The sequence below is a fragment of the Carcharhinus amblyrhynchos genome, chromosome 6, assembly GCF_965287045.1.
Source record: "Carcharhinus amblyrhynchos chromosome 6, sCarAmb.v2.hapA, whole genome shotgun sequence".
NCBI lineage: Eukaryota > Metazoa > Chordata > Chondrichthyes > Carcharhiniformes > Carcharhinidae > Carcharhinus > Carcharhinus amblyrhynchos.
Genome location: NC_137329.1, coordinates 80,264,184 through 80,285,042, shown reverse-complemented (window position 1 = coordinate 80,285,042; position 20,859 = coordinate 80,264,184). Strand labels below are relative to the sequence as shown.

General features: G+C 42.9%; 1 protein-coding gene across 1 annotated transcript in view; it reads right to left on the bottom strand.

Moving 5' to 3' along the window:
• Nucleotides 1-17,812, bottom strand: part of grm8a (glutamate receptor, metabotropic 8a) — a 389,882-nt gene extending 372,070 nt beyond the window's left edge. The window contains exon 1 of the mRNA XM_080190782.1: nucleotides 17,005-17,812. Coding sequence (XP_080046908.1) covers nucleotides 17,005-17,514 — 510 coding nt within the window. The 5' untranslated portion in view covers nucleotides 17,515-17,812. The remainder of the gene's footprint in view (nucleotides 1-17,004) is intronic.
• Nucleotides 17,813-20,859: the final 3,047 nt, after the last annotated feature.

Below are 20,859 nucleotides of genomic sequence, written 5' to 3'. Positions count from 1 at the left end.
ATAACTAGGGTGATAGAGAGGGCTTCAAATTAAATAATGGGGGCAAGGGATCAAATTTAGAAAGATGTGATAAATTAAATGGAGAAGACAAGGCAAGACAGCAAGGTAGGAATAAAAGAAGTGATGATCAGAGCATGGCAGCAAGGGACAGAGTACAAACCTAAGAGTTCAATAGCACAGAAGGTTAGAGGTTCCAAAAATAGTAAAAAGGCAGAACTTTTTTTTTCAGGCTGAGTGCATATGGGGTTGCCTGAAAGCAGATTCCCAAGTCACATCTGCATCCAAATCTGCCCAGTTTCAGCACTCAGAATGAAAATGGTAAAATCTTAATCTGCAGCTAACTAAAGAAGTTAGAGATGGTAGCAAACTGAAGTAAAAAGCTACAGTTCCACAAAGGTGACTGGCAGATCAGAGGAATGGACAGAATATAAAGAAGGCAAAGAATGGTTAAAAGAATAATAAGGAAGGAGAAATTAGAATACAAAAGAGATCTAGCTAGAAATATAAATACAGGTTGTACAAGTTTCTACAGGCATTTAAAAAAAGAAATGAATAATTAATATTGGTCCTCTGGAGACTGAGAATGGGGAATTAATCATGGAAATAAGGAAATAGCAGCTGAGTTGAAATGCTACTTTGTTCTATCTTCATTGTAGAGCATACAAATAACATCCCAAAAAATAATTGTGAATCAGGAGGTGAAAGGGAGGGAGAAACTTAAAATAATTACAATCACCAGAGAAAGGATACTGAGAAAACTACTGGAACTGAAAGCTTACAGTTCCAGGTCCTAATAGATTTCATCCTAGGGTCTTAAAAGAAATGACTGCTGAAATAGTAGGTGCATTGGTTTTAATTTCCAAAATTCCATAGATTCTTGAAAGGTCTCATCAGATTGGAAAATAGTGAATCTGATTTCTCTATTCAAGAAGGGAGCAAGACAAAAAGTTGAAACTATAGGCCAGTTAACTTAACATCTGTCACAGAGAACTTGCTGCAATCTTATCATTAAGAAGGTGATAGTGGGGCAGGTAGAAAATCTCAATGCGATCAGGCACAGTGAACATGGTTTTGTTTGATTTAGTTATCGGAGTTCTTTGAGGAAATAATAAGCAATATGGATAAAGAGGAAAATGTGGGTGTGCTGTACTTGAATTTCCAGAAGACATTTGACAAGGTGGACACCAAGGATTACTGCACAAAATAAAAGCTCATGGTGTAGGAGGAATATATTAGCATGGATGGAGGATCGGATAGTGAACAGGGAACAGGGAGTAGGAATAAAGGGGTCATTTTCTGGTTGGCAAGATGTGAAAATGGAGTGTCACGGTGATCAGTGCTGGAACCTCAAGTATTTATATCAATGACTTGGATGAAGGAACTGAATAGATGATTGCTGATAACACAATGATAGGTAGGAGAGTAAGTTGTGAAGAGGACATAAGAATATAGATAGGTTTATAATCGGCATAAGGACACAAGAACATAGGAAGCATCCATCAATGTTCTAACACCCTCCATGAAGCTTGGAGCTGGCTTTGCTGCCATCATCTTGGCAGGACTGTGACCAAGTGCTATGGATCTGTTTAAATGCATTGAATTGCTCAGATGACCCTGGGATGGGTAAATCAGACACACAGCACCACTGGAATAGCATTATTCACATGAAAAGTTTGTTTTAAGTGTCTAACAATTCCAGTCTAGAATGTGCCTAAGGGGCTGACGGGATCAATTCTGGTTTTCCCACCGAAAATGATACTTAGCCAAATTGTGGGAAGATTCTAGCCCAAACTCAAACTGGACAAGCAAAAATTTAAAGCTTATTTATTAGTATCACATGTTGACTTACATTACACCGCAATAAAGTTACTGTGAAAATCCCCTAATCACCACACTCAAGTACCTGTTCGGATACACTGATGGAGAATTTAGCATGGCCAATGCACCTAACCTGTACATCTTTCTGATTCTGGGTGGAAGCCGGAGCACCCGGAGGAAACTTACGCAGACACGGGGAGAACATACAGGCTCTGCACAGATAGTGACTCAAGCCAGGAATTGAACCCGGGTCCCTGGTACTGTGAGGCAGCAGTACCACCATGTTCCTGGAATACAGAACGGTCAGGACAGTTTTGACTAAGGGGACTTCGAAAGGAACTGATAGGGGTGGCATTACCCCTTTAAATAGCTCAGAACAAACTATCTTCACCGAAATAACTTTTTGTACTGAACAGAGGGAAATGACAAGTGCCTCTTCCTCTTCTCACAGATTAAGGCTTTCACAGAAAAATTCCCAAGGATGGAAATTGCAGAGGTCCAGACCATAATCTTCCAGTCCCCCTTAAGTTTGGGGTGGATGTGAAATACCTGGAGAACTGCAAATGTTTCACCATTATTCTGAAACTATATGAAGATAAATCCAGTAACTACAGGCCAGTCAGTTTAACCAGTTTAGCTTTTAAGTTTAAAGGAATGCTTTTATAACTGACAGTCAGGGCAAAATTAAAAGGCACTTAAATAAGTGTGGATTAATTAAGGAGAGCCAGCATGAATTTTGTAAAGGCAATTTGCTTGTCAGATTGATGAGGGTAATGTGGTTGATACATTTTACATTTCATCTCTCAAAGGATACTGAATCTATGGAATTGTTACCGCAGAGGTCCGTACAGACTGGGTCACTAAGTATGTTCATCTGAGAAAGACAGATTTTTAATCAGTAAAGGAATCCAAGGTTATGGGGGTAAGGCGGGAAAATGGAGTTGAGAATTTTCATATCAGATTAGTCATGATCAAATTCAATTACGGAGCAGATGCAATAGGCCGAAAGATCTGATTCTGCTCCTACATCTTATAATCTTAAGTGAGTGGGCACAACTTTGGCAAATGGAGCATAATGTGGGAAAATGTGAACTTGTCCACTTTGGCAGGAAAAATAAAAAAGTAGCATATTAGAGTCATAGAATCCCTACAGCACAGAAAGAGGCCATTCAGCCCATCGAGTCTGTACCAACCACAATCCCACCCAGGTCCTACCCCCCTATCCCTACATATTTATCCACCAATCCCTCTAACCTACGCATCTCAGGACACTAAGGGGCAATTTTAGCATGGCCAATCAACCTACCCGCACATCTTTGGACTGTGGGAGGAAACCAGAGCACCTGGAGAAACCCAAGCAGACGCGGGGAGAATGTGCAAACTCCACACAGACAGGGACCCAAGCCCAGAATCGAACCCAGGTCCCTGGAGCTGTGAAGAAGCAGTGCTACCGTGCCACCCATATTATTTAAATGGAGACAGGTTGCTGTACTCTGAGATACAGAGGGATCTGGGTGTCCTGATACAGGAATCAGGAGAAGTTAATATGGAGGTACAGCAAATGATTAGGAAGGTACATGGAATGTTGTCATTTATTGCAAGGGGAATGGAATATAAAAGTAAGGATGTTTTGCTATAGTTGTACAATGCATTGGAAAGACCATATCTAGACAACTGTGTACAGTTTTGGTCGCCTTGGAATTCACTTGACAGATTCCTGGGATGGGGTTGATTATCTTATAAAGCAAGGTGGGACAAGTTGGGCCTGTATCCATTGAAGTTTAAAAGGCTGATAGATAATCTTATTGAAACATCTAAGATCCTGAGGGGACTTGACAGGGTGGATACTGAAAGGATGATTCCCCGTGGGGGAGAGGTTAGAACAGGGAGCACAGTTTGAAAATAGTGAGTTTCCCATTTACATAGAGTTAAGAATAATTTTTTCTTCTCAGAGGGTCATGAATCTTCAGAACTCCCTTCCCCAAAAGCAGTGCAGGCAGGGACAATGCCAAAATTTAAGGTTAGAGTACATAATCAAGTGGGGGGGTGGGGGGGGAGGTGAAAAGTTATCGGGAGTCACTCATTACATGGAGTTGAGGTTACAATCAGATCAGCCATGATCTTAGTGAATGGCAGAACAGGCTGGAGGAGCTGAGTGGCCCACTCCTGCTTGTAATTCATATATTTGTATGTTCATGCAGCATGGAAAGGGACCATTGAAAAATCTTCCAATTATTCACAACTAGTGCATTTTCTTAATAGCCCTGCAATTTCTTTCCTTCACAAGTAAACATCAAACTTCATTTGCAAAGTTACTATTAAATCTGCTTCCACCATCCTTTCAGCTGGTACATTCTAAATCATTCTGAATAATTTTGTTGCCACATGCCTAAATTTGTGATGTCTGGTTACTCACTCTCCTGACATTGGGAACAGTTTCTCCCTTAATTATTCTAACAACGTCCCTCAGCGTTTTGAACTCCACTGTCACATCTCACATAATTGCCAAGATCTTTCTTTAAATCTCTAAGGCTGTAAAGAACTGACGCTAGATTGTTCCGAACAGAAGGTGCAGAGGGGATAACCATGTCATTTATTCTGAATTTGAGAGTTTGGTTCAGTATTATTTTTACTGACGTTCCACAACTGAAGCACAAACTGGATTTGCTCGCTACAACCTGTTTTCATTTGTTTCACAGGGCTCAAGGTAATTGAATCCTCCATGGGTGAGCAGAGAGCAGTAACTGAAGGTGCAGCCTGTGGATCCCAGCTCATTGATGACATGAACTGAGAGTCTATTCACTGGCGATTGGGAGTTTCGATTCAGCCCAAAATCCTAAAAATCAAACCATCCATTTGGATGTCCTGCCATTTATTTTGGACTGCACAACTTTTTCAACAAGATATAGGATCCAGTCATTAGAGTGATTGAGATTTACATTATACAATGGCTATAACAGAGTTGTAGTTTTTGTCACTCTTTTAAAAACTCAAACGTTTTCAATAGGACTCTTTTTAACTGAAGAAAGTCTTGTTTAATAATCTCTTTCTGTTGTCAATTTGCCTGCATATGCCTTTAAAAATTCATTCTGAGAGTATGGGGTGTGTTAGCAAAGGTAGTATTTATTGCCCATCTCTCGATGTCCTTGAAGAGGAGGTGTTGAATCACCTTCTTAATTCACTGCTGCCAGTGTGGTGAAGGTGGTCTCATGCTGTTGTTGGGCGAGGAGATGCAGTATTTTGACAACAATGCAAATCACTTTCCTGTGCAGTATGCAAATGCTCACAGTGCTCTTCGAATGGCCAATCAGCAGCCCCATGTAACATTGCATAAATGTACCCAAAATATTTGGGTGGTTTTATTGTCAAATGTTTCATCTCTTCAGCTTCTGAAGGAAAAGTCCATTTCCCAAAGCCGAGATCTGTCATCTTGTGATTTTTCTCAACTTGGGGAAGTGAGCACAGCAGCATAAATCCTTCAGAAAATCCATGAGCTGCAGTCATTTTCACTTTGTAACAGTTTGTTCATTCACAGGGCTAGTAGAACACATTAATAACATGACACCTTTCAACGCACGAAACAGTCACACTTCTATCTCCACAGAGTGCAGGTAACACAAGACAGGAAACATCCCACTCTCATTCTGATGTTGATTGACCAATATCACAACACCATTGGGAAATTATTAAATTAAGAACCATCTCTCCCTTAGGTCTGCTTCTGCCCTGACTTTCCTTAGGCCCTGAGCATCTGTAATGCATTGTACCTCCAATGTGACTAGCTGCACAGTTGTAAGTCTGTAGGAGTTCTCAGAAAGGAATCAGTATCAAATTGATAATAAAAATAATTATTCCTATACCTAAAAGGAGCTACGGCAAAATCTCAATAAATCATTTTGCCAATCCACTTATTAAATGTTACTTATAGCAGCTGTTTATTAAATTGCCCTCCCCATTCTGTCCTCCTCACCTTTTTCTTTTGTCCTCACTTTCCCTTTTTCCTTTATTCTCCTTTTTCTACCCACATTTCTTTACTTCCCTTGTTCTGTCCATACCTCCCCTCTATCCAGGCTGACTACAATTATATCATTGGCTCCAGTGCTGCAATTTATTGCATGCTCCGTCAGTATTCTAACATCATTTGATTCTCTCTCTTGATCCTTAATCCTGCTCTACTTTTCCCACTCTTCTAAAGCAACTCAACTCTCCTCATCCTAAATCTGGTGATTGTCCCTTTAAGGATCAAACAGTCATATGACTCAGGGAGCCAATCAGGAGCAGGATAGAGAATCACCCTGGAAACACCAGCCTCTGTACTCAGAGTCACCGCGGGAGCTAATTGGCTGCAAACTTCTGTATAGTTTTAACCTGTAAAAGAATTAGTTATGTTTTCTCTAAACTCGTGAAGGAGCATCATTGCACTCAGTCTCTACATTGAGGTATTTTTCCAATTTAATAGAATGGGCAGCACCAGGGACAATAAGTTTAAACTTTTTGAAGAGCAGAAAAAGATTGAGTCTTCCCTCTCCAAGGAATAGCGAGCTCTGAATGCATTGCTGCCTGCTGACTTTGTTGCCTTCAGTAGAGAGCTGGTCTTGATCTTGCCTGGATTAGAGTTTGCATTATAATTATGATTTTTAAGATCGCATTTGATCGTATGATTTTCTGCATTGGTTAAGCAGAGAGGAATTTTCTGAAGCTTTTTTTCCATTACTGTTCCTTTTTTGATTTCCTTCAACGGAAGGTTGCGTGGTTACTGAAGTAGGTTGAAAGAGCTAATAATAGTTAATCTCCAACCATCAGCATGTTGGGGGCAGACTTGATAAACCAAGTAGTCTTTTCCTGTCAATTTAATATGTTTGTGCATCTGTTTCTCTATTCAACTGTGCCGTTGCAGTCTCCTGGCCGCTAATCTGTTATACCTATCTCATCTTCCTCCTTTAACCTGATCCTTCCCTTCTCCACTAACCTGATCCTTCTTGCCCTAAACTGTACACCCCACTTTATCTTTCCCCTTTGATTATTTAAATGCAAAACTTTTCAGTCCAACCTGTGCCAATTTACACCTAGCCTCCCTCAGCTTGGAACAGGAGCATCTGCTTTAAAATTGTGTTCAATATTTCACAATCTGATCATAATAATACCTTATCCACAGCAAAATAGACTATACTTGCTTAATCTCCAACATTTACATCATTGCTTTGCAGTACTCCTTAAATAATTGTTAAATTTATAGGTTTGCAATGAATTATATCATAATGGCTTCACTCTGCTTCTAACATTATTATAGATTTTGTTCACTGAGGCATTTTGCTCTTTAGCTGAACTTATATCATAACTCCTTTACTGGAACTGAGCTCAATCTTGACTTTGCCATTGTGTATAATGAGTGATAATGGGCCCATTTGCAGCTCTCCCTAGAAGTCAATAGAAATAAAACTGGGAAAGCTGTTGAATGGGCTGCCAGTTCACTATCACTCAGCTCACACTTACATACCAAGTCAAAATTAACACTATCATGAATATGTACAGAAAATAAATCACATTGGTCATCAGATTTCTGTTTGGAACTGCTTTGGCTGAAAAGGAGAGAAGCGAGAGAGGGAGAGGAAAAAATGGTGATCACCCAATTTCCCTTGCTGTGTTCAATTTGGTAAACGCTCTCCAGCAATCCATCCTCCAATAAACTCTTTATTCCTCTGACTGTATTATGCTGTGCATCTTCTGTCCCTTTACCTGATTTGTAGCCATGACTGCAGCTGCCTAGATCCTGCACACTGCAATTTCCTCCCTAAGCCTCTCACTATACCACCTGCAAATTCTTGAAGAGTTTCTTTAAATCCCATTGCATTGATCAAACTGTTAGTCACTCCGCCAGACAGCTTCAAAGGCTTGGTATCCATGTTTTCTTTATCTCTCCTTGGAATATTTTTCTATGTTAAGAGTGCTATTCACACACAAATTGCGATTAATAATTATTCATAGCTTGAACAATGAAATTAGTTTACACACTGAAGATGAAAGTAAAGATACAATCTTCTGTAATGCAATCTTACCAAGTAGTGGATGTCATCTGGTCATTAACTGAGAAGTTCGGAACAAGCAAAGGAATTCTCATTTGCAAAGTGAGAAAAGTACGCCTCTGGAGAGAGAATGTGCTTGTCAAAAAGGTGAAAAGTACACAGGGAACAAAAAGATGCTAGACATGACAATATGTTTCAAGGGAGAGAGTACAAGATAGACAGCAAAGAAAAGCCAAAGGTACAACTGACGTCAAGGAATATATATGAATAAGGTAAAAGACAATGGGACCATGATGAACAGGCAAAGGATAATAGGCAATAGATGATTTTCCTGAATCGGGAGCTTAAGTAAAAGGCCAAACAACGAATAACAAAGACATCATAGAACACATGGATCAGGGAGGAAGGAGAAAGAGAAATAGGTACTGAGGTGGATATGGGGGCAACAGATTTTCTTACACATATACAGAGATGGCTTGTGTCCAGATTCCTGAAGAGAGAGAGGTAAAATCTCTGAGACTATAATTCTAGGAGAGAAAGAAAGGTTTTGATTTTCCTGGTGTTTGATTTGATTTGATTTATTATTGTCACATAAATTGTTGTTTCTTCTGTGCTATATGGACAGAGTGTACCTTTGCACCACGGTGGTACAATGGCACAGTGGTTAGCACTGCTGCCTCACAGTGGGAGGGTCCTGGGTTCGATTCACTGCTTGGGTCACTGTCTGTGTGGAGTTTGTACATTCTCCTTGTGTCTACATGGGTTTCTTCCAGGTCTCCAGTTTCCTCCCACAGTCTGAAAATGTGCAGGTTAGGTGCACTGGCCATGCTAAATTTTCCCTCTGTACCTGTACAGGCACTGGAGCGTGGTGATTAATAACTTCATAACAATACAAATGTATGTCCACTTGTGACATAAAAATAAACTTTGTTTTACTTTGCATAAAGAAGAAAGGAGAGAGTGCAGAATGTTACAGTCATAGCTAGGGTATAGAGAAAGACCAACTTAATGCGAGATAGGTCCATTCAAAAGTCTAATGGCAGCAGAAAAGAAGCTGTTCTTGAATCAGATGGTATGTGTCCTCAGACTTTTGTAACATTTTCCCGACGGAAGAAGGAGGAAGAGAGTATGTCGGGGGTGCATGGGGTCCTTACTTACGATGGCTGCATTGCCGAGGCAATGGGAAGTGTAGACAGAGCCAATGGATGGGAAGCTGGTTTGAGTGATGGATTGGACTACATGCACGACCTTTGTAGTTTCTTGCGGGCTTAGACAATGCAGGAGCCATACCAAGCTGTGATACTACTAGAAAGAATGCTTTCTATGGTGCATCTGTAAAGGTTGGAGAGAGTCATAGCAGACGTACCAAATTTCCTTTGCCTCCTGAGAAAGTAGAGGCATTGGTGGGCTTTCTTAACTATAGTTTTGCATGGGGGGATCAGAACAGATTGTTGATGATCTGGACATCTAAAAAACTTGAAGCTCTCAACCATTTCTACTTCTTCCTCATTGAAGTAGACAGGATATAGACTTTAATGTGAGAGAAGGACAGAGATTCGGCTGACTTTTCATTCTCAGATTGGGACTGCATGACCTCAGGAACATCTCCAGGTCCCTGCATCACTTTTAATGAGAAGGCTAGTCAGAGACCAGGCTTGCAGTGGTGAGGCATGGAGTAGACAGAAGAGCAGTAAAGCAGCAGAGATTTAAAGGCAGCTATTTATTGTAGCCAGTCTCGAGGGAAATAGAAGAAGCAGGTCAGTGACAGAGCAGGTGAATAGGCACCCCTACTAGATTGACCCTAGATTTAGCATTGCCTCCCTCGAGGTTCTATCGGGGACATGGCATCACTGTGTGCCATTTCATTCTGGAGTGTGGCAGGAGAAAGCTAGTCAGGTAAACCAAGGAGGCCTGGCTGGATAAGTGAGTGGCTGCAGCTAATGAGAAGGACCTGAATACGGCCACACTTCACTGTGGAGGAGTGATAAGCATACAACATAAGCTCAGTCTAGCAGTGGGATGCCAGACTTTGTCTAATACCCATGGAGGAGGCCGCCCCTGACATAATTAGGCTGACAAGGCATGAGGGAGAGGGTGATGCTAAGATGAGAGTTGGAAGGGTGAAATTATCAGATCATTTCCAGATGACATGGATGGAGATCCCTCCTCCCCAATCGCCTTCATTTTAAAATATTGGACCTGGTAGGCTGCTCCAACTCTACAGAAACATCTGCCGGCAGAGGTGATTTAACTTAATCATCTTAAGTCTGCCACAGGGACAAATGTGGAGAGGGAGCCATGACAGGCCACGGCAACATCCTCCTGGTCATCTGCCAAGAAGCTGCAGTCACACCAGTTGAACATACCCACCACCAGCACAGAGACACCCACCATGGGAATATCAAACCATCTGAGCATGGATGGCATTGGTTGAGCAGCACTTGAGCAAGAGGCGAAGGCAGCTGTGGGCAGTCCCCATTTGAAGATGAAGAACAAACACAGCCAAGCTCAGTTGGGTGCAGATAGAAGCATTGGGAGTTATAGACAAAGCTGGTATTCCTGAACCAACAACAGGAGATGCATGTGTCCAAATGTTGGAGATCCCACATACTATGCAAAGTGATGGGAGCAGAATGGAGGAGTCCATTTATCATAGGAATGCTGTAATGTCGCATTTATGAGCATATGAGGCCCTCCACTGAAAGCACAGCCAACCTCCCAAGGAGTCACACATGTATAATTGGGGCAGTGCACTGATGCATAGAATGACTGTCACATTCTATAGATTTTTTTATTCATTCGTGGGGCATGGGTATCGCTGGCTGGCCAGCATTTATTACCCATCCCTAGTTGCTCAACAACAGTTGAGAATCAACCACATTGCCATGGCTCTGGCGTCACATGCAGGCCAGACTGGGTAAGGACGGCACATTTCCTTCCCTAAAGAACATTAGTGAACCAGATGGGTTTTCCAACAATCAATAATAGTTTCATGGTCATCGGTAGATTCTTAATTCCAGATTTTTTTAGTGAATTCAAATTCCACCATCAGCCATGGCAGGATTTGAACATATGTCCCCAGAACATTAACTGAGTTTCTGGATTAACAATATCACTAGGCCATTGTCTAGTGAACAATTAGTGACACTAATGACACAAAGATTCATGGAGTGTATACTTAGTGCACTCCAGCTGGTGGGAAGCCCAAAATGCTCAAGGGCTCCATCAGAGGGCTGAGGGTCTCCAAGACAAAATTGAGGAGGGGGAGGTGGGGGGAAGTGCCTCACAGAGCCCTGTAATCAGAATCCATCACTTTGGTCTGACTGAGGACTATACAGGAAGGTTGTGTGACAGAGGCTGACTCTGCACTGATGCCAGCAGAGCAGACTGTAGAGGTGCACCCATTGGCTGCTTCCACCTCATCCCCAACCTCATAGGGAACACCCTGTAGGAGTGGTCACAAGTGATGGCCATCTTGCCAGTAACATCACAAAAAACTGACAGTTAGTTATAGGGGAGACACAGAGGGGTTGCAAAGCGATATGGACAGTTGATGAGTGGGCAACAAAATGGCAGATGGAGTTTAATAAATGGAAGTGTGAAGTTATTCACTTTAGTTCGAAGAAAAACGAAGCAGAATATTTTTTAAAAGGTGAGAAACTTGTAAGTGTTGATGTTTAAAGAGACTTGGGTGTGCTTATACAAGGAATGTAGAATGTTAACATACAGATGCAATTAGAAAGGCAAATTGCATTTTGGCCTTTATTGCAAGGGGATTGATGTACAAGAATAAAGAGGTCTTGATATAGCTGTGCAGAGTTTTGGTGAGGCCACATCTGAAATAATGTTGTCCTATGATGAGAGGCTGAGTAAGCTGGGTTTATACTCCCGAGTTAGAAGAATACATGGTGATCTCTACAAAATTCTGAAGAGGCTTGATAGGGCAGACACAGAGATTATTTCTACTGATAGGGGAATCTGAAACATGGGCACAGTCTCAGGATAGGACTGAAATGCAAAGAAATGACTTCATTCAAAAGGATTGGGACTTTTTGGAATTCTCCATCCCAGAGAGTTGTGGATGTTCCATCATTGATTATATTTAAGGCTGGGATAGACGGATCTTTCACCTGCGAGGTAATTAAGGGATATGAGGAACAGATGGGAAAATAGTATTGAAGCCCAAGTTCAGCCATGATTGGGCAACTTTGTGACACAGTGAATAGCACTGCTGCCTCACAGCACCAGGGACCCAGGTTCAATACCGGCCTTGGCTCACTGTCTGTGTAGAGTTTATATGTTCTTCCTGTATCTGAGTGGGTTTCCTCTGGTGTTCCGGTTTCCTCCCACAGTCTCAGGAAATGCAGGCTATGTGTATTGGCCATGGTGGGGCAATCTCAAAAACTCATTATATTTCCGACTCAGGGTACAGTCTTTCTAATTTGCTGATGGCTGCAGTCACATGGTAGAGAAAATGCTCCTATTTCAAGTTTCAACTTATTCAAAATCAACAAAGAAAGTGATGCAGTTACTGCAATGTAGTCATGAAGGGATTAGCCTTCAAATTGTACTATGATGATATGGATTGGCCATGATGCCCATTAGTGGGGCAAATATATGAGGCTATGGGAATGGGGCCTGGGTGGGATGCTCTGTCAGAGAATCAGTGCAGATTCAATGGGCCAAATGGCAAGCTTCTACACTGTAGGGATTCTATGATTTTATAGAATGGCAGGGCAAGTTTGATAGACCATGTGGCCTACTCCTGCTCCTATTTCTTATGCTCTTACATTGTGTGGCAAAGAACAAACCCACCATTTTTGTACAACTTACCACTTCCCATTTCCACTTTCAAAATCATAGCATGTCAGAAGCGCACTGGGAATCAACCATCTCTCCCAGCAATGTACTTTTGCAGATCTACAGACCTCTTCCTACTCCTACATTGTCCTGCAAAGCATTCTGTCCATTATTTTGCCTAGCAACTGCAGAAAAGGCCACTTCTTGGAGGTGGAAGTGTGAAGGTAAATTTATAGGCTCATCTCAAATTTTGTTGCTAACAAGTGTTTGCAAATAAATTATCCCAATTCACAGCTGGAAACAAGCTGCAGGTTGCAGACTTTATTTATATGGACTTATTTATTTCTTTATGTACACTGGAAGATCTCTTTGCTGTGTGTTATGAAGCAAATCCAACAATTAATTTTCTCAAAAACTAATTACATTTCCAGCTCAGGGTACAATCGTTCCAACTTGCTGACGGTTGCAGCAACAAGGTAGAGAAAACGCTCCTATTTCATGTCTCAACTTATTCAAAATCAACAAAGAAAGTGATGCAGTTACTGCAATATAGTCCTAAAGGGATTAGCCTTCAAATTGTACTTATAATGATGTGAATAAAGTTCAGCCCTTGTGTTTAATTTTAAGTTTCTTAAAACACTGAGATACTACTGATTTCCAAAATGCCCTGTGCAACATGCTGGAAGTGGGGTGAAATCTCACTGCTGGCCATTATCTACAGGGCTACTTTATTAAAATCCATTCCAATGGAGTTTGGCTTTGTATGCAAACTCACCCGTGATGTTCTCAATTCCTCAGTTGAATCCCATTCAGCATCAAGTACCTAGATTCACACCTTAAATATGATGAGTTACAGGAGAAATGCCAACATGCCAGTCAATACCTTTAAAGTAACAGGAGAATATATATGGGGGGGGGGGGGGGGGGCAGAATATTGGGGATGATGGGGTGGTGCAGTGTGGAACTGGATGTGGCAAGCAAGAAAAAAACCTGTTGAAAGGAACATTTATTTCTCAATACTATCAAATTTAAATATCTAACATTTTAGGCAGGAATAACATAATCCTTGAAAGGTAAACATTACAACTTTTTTAAAAAAGCTGATGGCCAGAATGATGGCATTTTCAGGATTGATTAAAAATTGTGCTTGGCTATTCCTACACTATTTGTTCCATTATGTTAATGATGGCTTTGCAGTAAGGTGGTTTTGTTACTGGATTATTTGCTCCACTGCGTTAGCAATGGTTTTGTAGTGAGATGGCTTTGTTACTGGATTATTTGCTCCACTGTGTTAGCAATGGTTTTGCAGTGCAGTGATTTGTTACTGGATTAATATTTCAGAGAATGTAAATTGCAGTCTCTCATGTAAATTTGAATTCAGCCCTGGAAAACTGACCATGAATGTTGTGCTTTCCTGAGAAAGTCTAGACTTGTTAAGATGTCAAACCTATGTTTGACCAGTCCCTCTCCAATGTGGTTGACTCTGGACTGTCCTCTGAAGTGTCCTAGCCATTCAATTGTGTCATAACTTTCTCATATCCATTCAGGACAGGCATTGTCTGCCAACCTTGCCAGCAACACCCACATCCCAAGGTTTTTTTTCCCCCAAGAAAATGTGCAGGCAGCATTTTCCCAAGCCTTCAATGTTCTGATGGTCTATTACTGAGAAAAATATATGGAAGCAGATAAGGGTGACTCACTTACTGAATCTCCCTCTTTTCTCCCTGCATGAGTAGCCAACCACTACTCACTACCTTCAAGATCAGAAACACACCCAGATTTACATCTGGCATGAAGTCCAAATGATGAAAGACTGCCTCCTGGAGGTGTTCTCATGTAAAACTTTAAAACATGCAGGAATAGGATCATTGACCTGATACCCATATAACATTACAGCTTTTCCATTGCAGCACATTGTGTCCGTTTGAAAGCCCCGGGAGAATTATACTGTGACTCTAGCCTGTGTAGGTGAGATGTTGTGGCATAGAAGTAATCATTATTGCAAAGCTACTCTGTTTAAAAAAAAAACAAGCACCTCTTAACAGCCCCTTTAAAGCATATCCATTTTCTATCTATAGGAGCTTATTCTGATCCATGTAAAACAGGGAATATTTCTTAAGGGCATTTATTGTTGATCGTGTAGTATTTCAATCAATATAAACAACACTCAGACAACAGATCAATGGTCATATCTTCCACCTTTGTAGTTGCTGCCTAATTAATGATCGCTTAGAAAGGTCAGTGTATTATTTATTCGCTGTATAAACCACATGGTTAGATGCTGCTTCAGTCGCCCCATTGCTATTATTGCATTGCTTCACACGGCTTTTGGGTTGTTTATAAATTACATTTATTGAGATTACACACTGTCTCCATTGTGATAATGGTGCCCCAGCCTTTTATCATACTGTGTACTACAGCACACCATGGCAAGGAGTTCTCAAGTTCGCTCGACTTGTTTCCACGGCGCTGATACCACAGATCTCGGGTCGTAAAATCAGATTGATGAACAGATTGTTTTTTGTCAGTTAATGGTGAAAATGTTGTAAGACATGCTGTCTGCTGTTGGCTCCAGCATACAGATTGGTTCCTCGACGTTCAGGCTTCATAACGCCATGCAATATTCAGTGCCAAGCACATGCATACTAACAATAAACTACTATTAACCCATTCAATGCAGTCTGGTACTTTAATGATTTTTTTTCGCGTTTGCTTTGGCTTCTATTAAATTCTCACAAGCCTCCACTATTATTGTTAGGGGGAGAATGAGCCTCAACTTGTACAGGATACGTTATGTATTTACACCCACACCCATGTATGTCAAACAGATTTCAGCCCGAGTTCCCAAAACATGGCCAACAGTCCCATTCGCAGCATTTGCTGACAGAGGTTTCATTTGCCCCTTTCCCCAAGTGAGCAGCTCTGAAGAAATGGTCAAACCGCCCCAGTCTACAATGCAGCGAGCAACCGAGGGACGACATCTGACCTCGCATTGAATGAAGTGCGGTGTAGAATGGTGAGTGAGACCAGAGCTGATCGGGGAGAATGGATTTCATACCGGTACACCCTCACTCTGAAATCACTTGTAGCCTCGCAGCCTAAACAGGACTTTGGACATTTGAAGAAGGGAGGATATTTTAGCCAGGCCACCCTCCCCTAAGACGCCAAATTCAGGAATCGAGTCAGTTGGCTGATGGCAGGACTTTGAAACTCCAAACTATTTGTTCTAAGTGATGACCCGTGAGTCTGCACCCATTCCCCTGAACGTTCCAGCCCCTGAGGGTGGCTGACACAAAGTCGATATGAGTAATCATTCCTTCATTGGGATCCAACAACCTGAACATTAGATCAGAAAGAGTGATTAAATCTGTCAGAGCCATCTATCTCCCTCTTCACCAGAAAGTGGGCTACAACAATGGAATGGGTAAATCCCGAGGATGCAGACATGCCCTTGCATTGATTAAGACCGCTGTGTGTAACTTTATTTGCAACCTAGTTGTTTAATTGTCCCTCTCGCACGGAGATGAATTGTTGAACTTCCGACTATTTATCTTTGCCCAGACTGAAACTCCTTCGCCATCTCATTCAATGCGAGGATTATGTCTCTGTGTCACAGCAACTGTCCGCAAATAGAGGTCTGAATGAGATATGTCTAAAACCGTCAGCAACAACCAAACCAAACTGCCTCGGGAAACTCTTGGAACCTATTTGCCTCCCTCTGACCATTGAAACTTGCTTCCCTCACCAAGTCCCAGCACTCTCTTTCCAATCCGATCCTATTAAAGCTGGTCCCGGGGCTGTTCGATGCAGACTGACAGATTGAAGTGTTTAAGTACCGATTGAAGCTAGAGAAATTATTGACAGAGATAATGCCAGAAATAAGGAATGCCAATCGCCTGCAAGACCCTTACTCATCAAACCCAGTGATTCCACTAAGTGTACGCTTACAGTTACAATTAATCGAGATAGCATCGTGTGTTGTTGATAAATATTAGTGTTTCAGTTGACAGGAGTCATTTAAACATGCATAATGACAGTTTGATATTCACTTGCAAACACTGTCTCTGTCTTTGTCTCACATTTACTCTCCCTGACTCTTGTCTCTCACACTCATTCACTCTGTCTCTCTCTCTCTCACACACACACTCTCTGCCTCTGTTTCTCACATACACTCTCTGTCTCTCACACACTCTGCCTCTGTCTCTCATTCACTCTCTCACACACACACTCGCTCTTTCACACACACACACACACTTTCACACACTCACTCACACACACATTCACACTTTCCCACATACACACTCTCTCTCACACACACACACACATACACAATCTCAAACACTGACAGACATGGTGATCTTACCTTAAAAAGTCTCAATATATTGGCCACCATAATGGAGACTGAACTTGCAGAGGCTCCTATAACTCCCACGATCTTGTCGGGTTTAGTGATGATGGGTGGCTCTCCACTAGCACATCTCACATCCGTGGTATCTTTCTCGATCAGGGCTTGCACGAAAGTCAGGGACTGTTCCAAGGCGTAAGTGTCCCTGGAGCAGGTGTCGAGGATACGGACCCCCAGGGTGATGTTGGCCAGGAGCTCAGGGTCACGGTTCAGTTGGTCCACGGCGTGCAGCATCGCCTCCATCCTGTGGATGCCTTTCTCCTTCTTGATCTCTCCACAGGGGGCCCCGGACTGGCCCCGGGAGTGGACAGGGAACAGCCCCCCGAGGATAATGTCCCCCTCCAGCCGGATGGAGTGGGCATGTTCCTGGGCTGCGCTCCTCTGTAGGGCGACGAGGAGCCAGTAAGACTCTGCGGCGATCAGGAACAGGAGGCGGCAGGAGGCGAGCCGGATTGCACTCAGCCTCATCTTCCCCGGGCTGCCTGGCTGGCTGCCTTTCTGCTGCGGGCTCGCTGACTCGGGCTAGCGGGAGCTGCGGGGGCACATGCTGCCCAGATAGATGGCACGGGGGGAGAAACATTGGCTAGCAGCTCCTGGGGCAGGTGGGGTAAGGTGAGTGGCCAGCATCTCGCACATTGCTCACAGCTCCCTCCCTCTGAGTGTCTGGTCCAGGCGGAGTTTACACTGATACAGAGAGGATAGCCTTAACCCCTCTCCCTCTGTCTGGGTGTCTGGTCCAGGCGGAGTTCACACCGATACAGGGAGGATAGCCCTACCCCCTCTCCCTCTGAGTGTCTGGTCCAGGCGGAGTTCACACTGATACAGAGAGGGCAGTCTTACCTCCTCTCTCTCTCTCCCTTCCTCCCTCTGGGTGTCTGGTCCAGGCGGAGTTCACACTGATACACAGAGGGCAGCCTTCCCCCCTCTTTCTCTCCCTCTGGGTGTCTGGTCCAGGCGGAGTTCTCACTGGTACAGAGGGCAGCCTTCCCCCCCGCCCTCTCCCTCTGTCTCGGTCTGTCTGAGCTTTGCACGATTCTCCCAGTTCCTCGCCGTCAGTTCTCTTTGCCAGGATGAAATATTTGCTTCTCACTCGCCAGCCCTCTCTGTGACAGTGCCCTGTTGAGGTGCAATGAGGAGATAATGAATGAATGAGGGAGGGAAGAGAGAGAGAAAAAAAATACCGAAGTTCACCTGTGACACAGTTAACCGCTTGTGCTCCGGTTTAGTGTCTCTCCAGCTCAGCAGCAAGGAGAGATGCCCAGTACAGCACTGCCCCGCAGCATCCCAGTCACTCAGTGCTCAGATATCCATGGGGATGTGTGCACGACTCTCACGATCTCTTTGTCACATTCAGGCCAGCCACACTTTCCAACTTTCCACTCCAGCATTGACACATCAATACTCGCTCCCATATTTACAAAGAGGGACACAGTATGGGACAAGCAGCAGCTCCTGTGGTTCCTCGTCAGCGCAGCCACTGAAATCTGGAGGATGCAACTCATTCCTCCAATATCAGCATTCCAGCACTTCCACGTCAGGCATGGATCTCTATATCAGACTGCTGCTTCACACTCTCTACTCCCCAAATCCCGCTGTCAGCAACTCCGATCCTAATCTCCCAGGAGCAGGAATGGGCCATTCCGTCCCTGAAACCTGCTCTGCCATTCATTCCCACATCACAGAATTGACAGTACAAGAAACAGGACATTCGGCCCGACGGATCCGTGCCACCCCCTCACTAAAGCACCTACACTTAGCCGCAGATTCTCACTCCCCCTCATCAATTCTATTTCGCTCTTAAATGCATCGTCCCAATTACCCCACCGGATCCACAATCTGAACATACTCGGGGTTTCCCCGGACTTATATTATCGGATTTATTGGTAACTATCTTATATTTATGGTCCTTAGTTTTGGATTCCCCTGCAAGTGGAAATATCTGTGCCCTGTCAAAGCCCCTTCTTGGAACCCTGATCAGGTCACCTCCCAGCCCGCTTTATTCTGGAGAAAATAACCCCAACCTGCTCAGCCTTTCACCCCTGGAGTATCTTCCTTATGACTTTTTGTTTATTTTGTATCTTCCCTTGTGCTTCTATATTTGGTTTTTGTAACATGGAGACCAGGAACTGAATATTCCAAGTGTGGTCTCGGAACAGGAAGAGGCCATTCAGCCCATCGAGCCTGCCCTATTGTCTAACCTGTACAGTACAGGTTTAACACGGTTTTTCAAATCCACTTCTTCAGAAATTAAATGCAGGGTTTTGTATTTTATGGATTAATGCTGCGCTGCTATATTTAATGATCTATAATTTTCCCCCACATGCCTTTCTACTGCTTGATTCCTTTGAGGATTCTTTACTTTCCAAGGAATATGTTGCCTCCTTATCTCTCCAATCTAAAAGCAACATGTCACACTTACCTGCATTGAAATTCGTTGGGTATTTGCACATCTATTCTATAATTTTTCTATTAACTGAACTCCTCAGCTCTCTATCAGCTATAAGCTTTGAAATCACACCTCAGATTCCAGATTCCAGCTATTTATGTAAACGATGAACGACAGCCGCCTCACACCAGTTCCTGTGAAACACCACTTCACACTTTCCACCAGTTTGTCTAAACCCCTTTGACGCCGACTCCCTGTTTTCAGTTTGTTAACCAGTGAGCCACTTGCCTTCCGATTGCACAGTTTTCAGCCTCAATCATGAGCCTACTCTATGGTAACTTATTGAAGGCTTTTTGAAAATCCAAGTACATCACATCTGCCACATTAATCTTGTCCATTATTTCAATTCCTTCTTCGAAAGGATTCTGGGAGATCGGAGCATCTACCTTCCATTTGGAATCTGTGCTAACTATTCTTTATTAGATTTTTAGGATCCAGCTGTTCATCATTTAAATGTCTGAGCAAAGATTCCATTATCTTTCTGAATACAGATGTTCAGCTAATTGGTCTGTAGCTCTTTACATCTGTTCCATCTCCCATTCTAAATATCACAATAATATTAAAGAATCGTTGATGCGTATTTTAAACTGGATTGTCCCCATCTTGTTTCCATATTCTGCAACACCCTTGCTTAACAAAACTCTACCAGTCTTGAAACTTTCAATTCAATGAAGTAGTGCACAGAACAACTTCCAACTTTTCACTACCCGTTTTGCAAAGAAGTGCTTTCTGTTAACAGACCAGCTGTAATTTTAAACTGATGGCCCTTTGTTCTGGACTCCCCCCATCAGAGGAAACAGTTCCTAGAGCTGTGTTGTTAAATTTTTCAGTCACCCTGAACATCTCAATTGGCTAATTTCTTACTTGAGTGATTCCAACTTTCGTCTATGTAACCCGTCCTCACAATTTAACATCTTCATAACTCTGGAATTATTCTGATGACTGAATCGTACACGCTTTGAGGGTTAGAAATCCAGTGCCCAGAGGGAACATAGCACTGCAGATGGGGTCTATCCATAGCTTTCTATAACTGTCGCACAGATTGCACCTCTTTCTTGGTTCACTAAAATCAGTGAACAGACAGACTTGATAAAAAAGGAGTCTTTCTACTCCCTTTTGTGCACCTGCCCCCCCGCCCCACCCAGCAGACGTTAAGCTCACCTTGGGATTGGGTTGCTGTTAGTTATAAAATCACAGAATGGATGCAGGACAGGAGCCCATTGTGCCTGCACCAGCTCACTGCAACAGCAATTCACCCAGACCCACTCCCCTGCCTTTTCCCATTACCCTGCAAACAGCTTCTCTCCACATCATTACCCAATTCTTTTCTGAATGCTTCAATTGAATCAGCCCTCCCTCATTCCCAA